A 5,038-nucleotide genomic window follows, 5' to 3' on the forward strand; every position below is an offset into this window, starting at 1 on the left:
TACACCGTTCTCGTATTGTAATTTGGGTCCCCGGTTTCCTAAATTGCTTGAGTGGTAGAAGGGGCATCATTGAGCTTGATAAATCAAACACATGCCTCGTTGGTAGGATTGTAGATTGGTTTGGATAAAAAATATATTTTGTAACATTGTTGGGTATTAGGGGAACACTTGTTGTCGATCGACTAGAGTGTCTATTTTCACTAACTGTTTAGTAGAAATGGTCTCTTGCGTGCAAATGTTCTTTGTTAGATGATAAATTCAGATGTATGAGTACTTTATTGGGGCCTACATCGACGAGAATTCTTGATCTTGAACTATAACTGGGTAGACGTGGAGCAAGGAGGACCTATACAATTACGATCTTGATTCCTGAGTGGCCACGCATGCTTTTGATTGTCCTTCATTGCTTCAAAACATATAGTATCTTCATGAGAAGAAAAAAATTGGTACGAGTTTTTCACCAACTTTGTGATATTTGTATATTTAATGGTCCCTCAACTTATGTAATGCTAATGTTGATATAAACCGCATGAAAAAAAACGGCTGTAGATTTATGCCATAATGTGTGTTGATATGCAAATTACTTGACAAATTAACTTGGTTGTGTCGAGACTCCCAATATCTTGCCAAACTCCTTTTAGTTTGGTTGAAATGGTTGGGCCTGCCCCTGCTCTTAAGAAATTCAGAGAAACATGACAAGAATCAATGTTGAGACTTATTTGAATGTATTCTATGCCGACTGTGTCCCTCGGTGCTTGGATGGGGAATATAGCACATTCATGTTCAAAATATAGAGTAGGGATCACCCCTTAGCCCTTACCCGTCATGCCCTGGATAACGCATCCCTTCTTGTGTCAATTACCTCTTTGTTTCCTAAAACCTTGTTATTCTGCTACGAGAGGTTGTGGAGCAAGTACCCTATTAGTTACGCGTGGAGATTGATTTCGCGCCACGATCGACCCCATTGAAAAGAGTGGTTGCTCGTCTCAGTCAATGTCACAGTAGCTATAAGTGATGGGATCGACACCTGAAAGATTAGGACGACACATCCTTCTTTAGCTCAGTGCATCTGAGAGCAAGTTGTGCTAACCGCTTGCTTGCACATCAGGCCACTGTGTGGATCGGGTGTTATATTATATAGTTCAAATCATCAGTTGGTGCGCATCGGGTTAACGTCTTGTGAGATAAGTCTTTTCGGGCATCAGAAGTGGTGAACCCATTCTTCCATATGTTGCTCACAAGAAGCGATTCCCACGCTTGCTTTGCTTGGGAACAAGCAAGCGCTCGAGCGATGGAAAGGGGGAGGTGTAACACGCGAAGATGGTCACATGGCAGAGACATGGGACAAATGTACGTGAGTATATGTATGTATTTGTGTTTTTTAGAGGGAGGAGGAAGTATATATATGTGTGCGTGAGGTCCTAGAAAAAAATCATTGAATCAAAGTATATACATTAATAATAATTAAAATAAAGTTTCGACAGGAGCAAGAAAAGAAAAGAGAAAAAAGAAAGAGAAGGAATTCAAACCTGCAAAAAAAAAAAAAACAGAGAGAAGGAATTGGACTAAGGGGTGGGTGGGTCTCATTCTCACAGATGGGCCGGGCCTGCTCGTGAGGCTACTCTCAGTGTACACTGACGCGGCCCTCTCCCCCTGGTAAATACGGAGTAGGTAGCTTCACTCACAGAAAAGAAAAGAAAAATCATTTCTTTCAGTCCACCTCTTCTTCTTCTCGGCGACGGCGGCGGCAGGCGGGCGGGCGAGCGAGGAACCCTAACCCTAACCACTACTTCCGATCCGCAAGGTAGGATCCAACCCCTACCCCTAATCAGTAGCTCCGACCCGCAATGTAGGTTCCAACCCGGCCGGATTTCTCGATTCTTGGGGCGATTGATGCCTGCTTGTCTGCAGGGCTTCGACGATGGCGGCGGCGGCGGCCACGAGGATCCTGCGCCCGGCGGTGCTTCCAGGGGAGCGGCTTCGCCGGCTCGTCCACACCGAGCAGGTACCTTCTCCCTTCGCTCTCCGGCTTGCTGTGTTTCCAAGGTCTGTGGCCCGACGTTCTTGCTCCGATTGGTGGAGGCCCTCCGTTAGTCTGTATCAATTGCTCTGTCATAGGGATGCACGCCTATCCTTGATACAAGCATCTTTTTTTTATTTCCAACTACGTAGTAGATTGTTGCTCTGATTGGTGGGGGTCCTCCGTTCTTCTCTCCATGCTATTATCTACTCCCTCCGTTCCAAAATAGATGACCCTATTTTGGAACGGAGGTAGTAGTATTAGTAGTATATCACAGGGATGCACATTTTTCATTGATTTCCATTGATAGATGATCAACTGCCTAGCATGAATGTGTTGATATTTTGGTAAAACTGACATCTATTGGTTTCCAACTAGCTTTATTATTTTGCTGTACAAGTGGTACATTATCAACTGCCTAGCATGAGTGTGTCGATATTCTGGTAAAAATCAACATCATTTGCTCTCCAAATAGTTTTGTATTTTCCTGTGACATTGGTAGATGATCAGCTGCCTGGCATGATTGCCTTGATATTTTAGCAAAATCATCATCTTTTGGTCTCAAATTAGTTCTATATTTCGCTGTGCCATTGGTAGATGACCAGTTGCCTAGCATGAAATGAATTCCTTGATATTTTGGTAGAAATCGACGCATTTTGGTCTCCAGCTAGTTTTATATTTTGCCGTGCAAGATATAAGGTGTGTTTCGCTGTATGTAGATCGCATCTCTGGTCAAGATTGTTGTTTAGTCATCAATTCTCAATGCCGCCTCTGCCTGGCAACTGATCATCTTCCATCTAGATTCTTTATCGCATCTCCGGTAAAATCAGCATCTTTTTTTTTTTTCATTTCCAACTAGATTCTTGCTCTGATTGGTGGAGGCCCTCCATGGTTCTCCATACTATCATCTTCTCCCTCCATCCCAAAGCAAGTTGTATCAAGTTGAGACACTTATTTTGGGACGGAGGGAGTATTATATGCAGGAATGCACCGGCATCCTTAAAACAGGCATCTTTTTTATTGCCTAGCATGAGTGCCTTGATATTTTGGTAAAACATTGGCATCGTTTGGTTTCCACCTAGTTTTGCACGTATTTTGTTGTGCCATTGGTAGATGATCAACTGCCTAAGCATGAATCTGGTGATATCTTGGTAAAAATCTACATCTTTTGGTCTCCAAATAGTTTTGTACATCTTTTGATCAACTGACTAGCATGAATGCCTTGGTATTTTGGCAAAATCGCCATCCTTTTGGTCTCCATCTAGTTTTATAATTTTCTGTGCCATCGGCAGATGATCAAATGCGTAGCATGAGTGCCATGATGCTTTTGTAGAAAGCAACATCTTTTGGTCTCCAACTAGTTTTATATTGCCTCCGTCCCAAAATTCTCGTCTTAGATTTGTCTAGATACGGATGTTTCTAGTTTTATCTAACACTAAAACGTGACTAGGCAAATCTAAGATACATCCATATCTAGATAAATCTAAGACGGGAATTTTGGGACGGAGGGAGTATTTTCTTGTACCATTGGGGCAGATGATCAACTGCCTAGCATGAATGCCTCGATATTTTGGCAGAAATAGACAACTTTTGGTCTCCAACTGGTTTTAGATAAGGTGTGTTTGCTGTATGTAGATCACATATCTTGTCAAGATTGTTTGTTTAGTCATCTGTTCTCAATGCTGCTTCTGCCTAGCAACTTCTATGTCGGTAAAGTCGGCATCCTCCATTAGCAGATGATGAACCGTCTAGCAACTATGAATGATCAATGGACAGTAAAACTGAATTCCTTTTTTGCGTAGAATTAGATTGATATATGCTGTACGGTAGACCATGTCTCTTGTCAAGGCTGTTGTTTAGTCACCAATTCTGAACGCTGATTCTGTGTTCCCAGCATCCCGCACCCGCCTGTTCCTTGAAGGAAGGATACCGTGGGTCGCAAATCCAGCAGAAGAAAGAGGAGCTGTACACGGCTTCCCAGCTAGACAGGTATGTTCTCAAAGACTCTGTGCACACAAGTCAAGCCCAGGCCGCATGACACTTGATGATGGTACAATATCAATCATACGTAGACATAGATATTTGTTCTGTTTTTCCTCTGCTACAGGAGTTGCTATATATGTTCCTTACCATCTCATCCCACCTAACCTGCAGGCGCCCAATAACTACAGCCAAGAAGGTGACCGAGTGGACTGCGACAGCGTTTGTTCTTGTTGCTGGTGCGGTCACTCTGGGTGGCCTAGCTACTGCTGAGGGAGCGCACAAGCAAGATGAAAGTGATGAAAGGCGTTGCCAATGTCAGTCCGTGGCTATGCGCCGAGTGCGAGCAGAGTCAGAGTCTTAGGCGTACAAATGCCTGAGAGTGTGGCCAAGCAAGTGGATCGGCGCCGAATCAAAAGGAAACTGCAGAAGCGAGTGGAGTGAACGAAATGCATCTTGTTCTATTCCAGCACTATATTATGCGTGTCTCCTGAAAGTTATGTCTATGACTTGCAGTCTACTGTGGAACTTTAGCATTATAACTGGATGATCTGTGATCGCATTGTAAGATATTTGTCATGTCGTTGACATGGTATGTTATGTACTTCCCATTTGTGCAAATTCTATGAAGATGAGGCTGCGTTTTTATAGGCGAGAACAGCGTCCAGACCTGCTCGGGTTGGGCTGCTGCTGCATCTGTTTTGAGTAAGTTGTATGAAAATGAGTCTTATGCATTGTTATCGGGGAGAGCAGCTTAAGGATGTCAGCTAAATTTCTGTCTTTAGCTGTCGAAGTCGACTCTCTCGTGATAAGTGTGTGAACAAACTTCATGGGAGAAAGGACACTATCAGCAGATGCTGCATGACGTCGTTTGTTCAGCGGCAATTAGGGTTACTGCAGTGTTAGTGTTTAACTGAGTATCGATGAGCTTTTGTCAACAAACATGAGTCATTCCTTTTCCATGCTGGACCCTCTATAAGAACCCGCCACCTCTCCGCCGGTGAGGCCACGTGTCCCCTCTTTTGTTTGTTGCTCCAG

The 5,038-nt window shown here is 43.6% G+C and overlaps 1 protein-coding gene across 1 annotated transcript; it reads left to right on the plus strand.

Moving 5' to 3' along the window:
* The first annotated feature begins 1,699 nt into the window (after nucleotides 1–1,699).
* Nucleotides 1,700–4,650, plus strand: LOC119349854. Its single transcript, XM_037617948.1, has 4 exons — nucleotides 1,700–1,804; nucleotides 1,912–2,005; nucleotides 3,915–4,009; nucleotides 4,175–4,650. Exons 2-4 carry the CDS (start codon nucleotides 1,922–1,924, stop codon nucleotides 4,362–4,364), a joined length of 369 nt encoding a protein of 122 aa, XP_037473845.1. The 5' UTR covers nucleotides 1,700–1,804; nucleotides 1,912–1,921; the 3' UTR covers nucleotides 4,365–4,650.
* The last annotated feature ends 388 nt before the right edge of the window (nucleotides 4,651–5,038 follow it).

The sequence above is a fragment of the Triticum dicoccoides genome, chromosome 1B (assembly GCF_002162155.2).
Source record: "Triticum dicoccoides isolate Atlit2015 ecotype Zavitan chromosome 1B, WEW_v2.0, whole genome shotgun sequence".
Classification (NCBI taxonomy): Eukaryota; Viridiplantae; Streptophyta; class Magnoliopsida; order Poales; family Poaceae; genus Triticum; species Triticum dicoccoides.

Coding starts and splice junctions, on each gene's coding strand:
- LOC119349854 (XM_037617948.1), top strand. CDS start 1,922: ATGGCGGCGGCGGCGGCCACGAGGATCCTGCGCCCGGCGGTGCTTCCA. Junction 2,006..3,914: donor GGCTCGTCCACACCGAGCAG/GTACCTTCTCCC, acceptor CTGTGTTCCCAG/CATCCCGCACCCGCCTGTTC. Junction 4,010..4,174: donor ACGGCTTCCCAGCTAGACAG/GTATGTTCTCAA, acceptor CCTAACCTGCAG/GCGCCCAATAACTACAGCCA.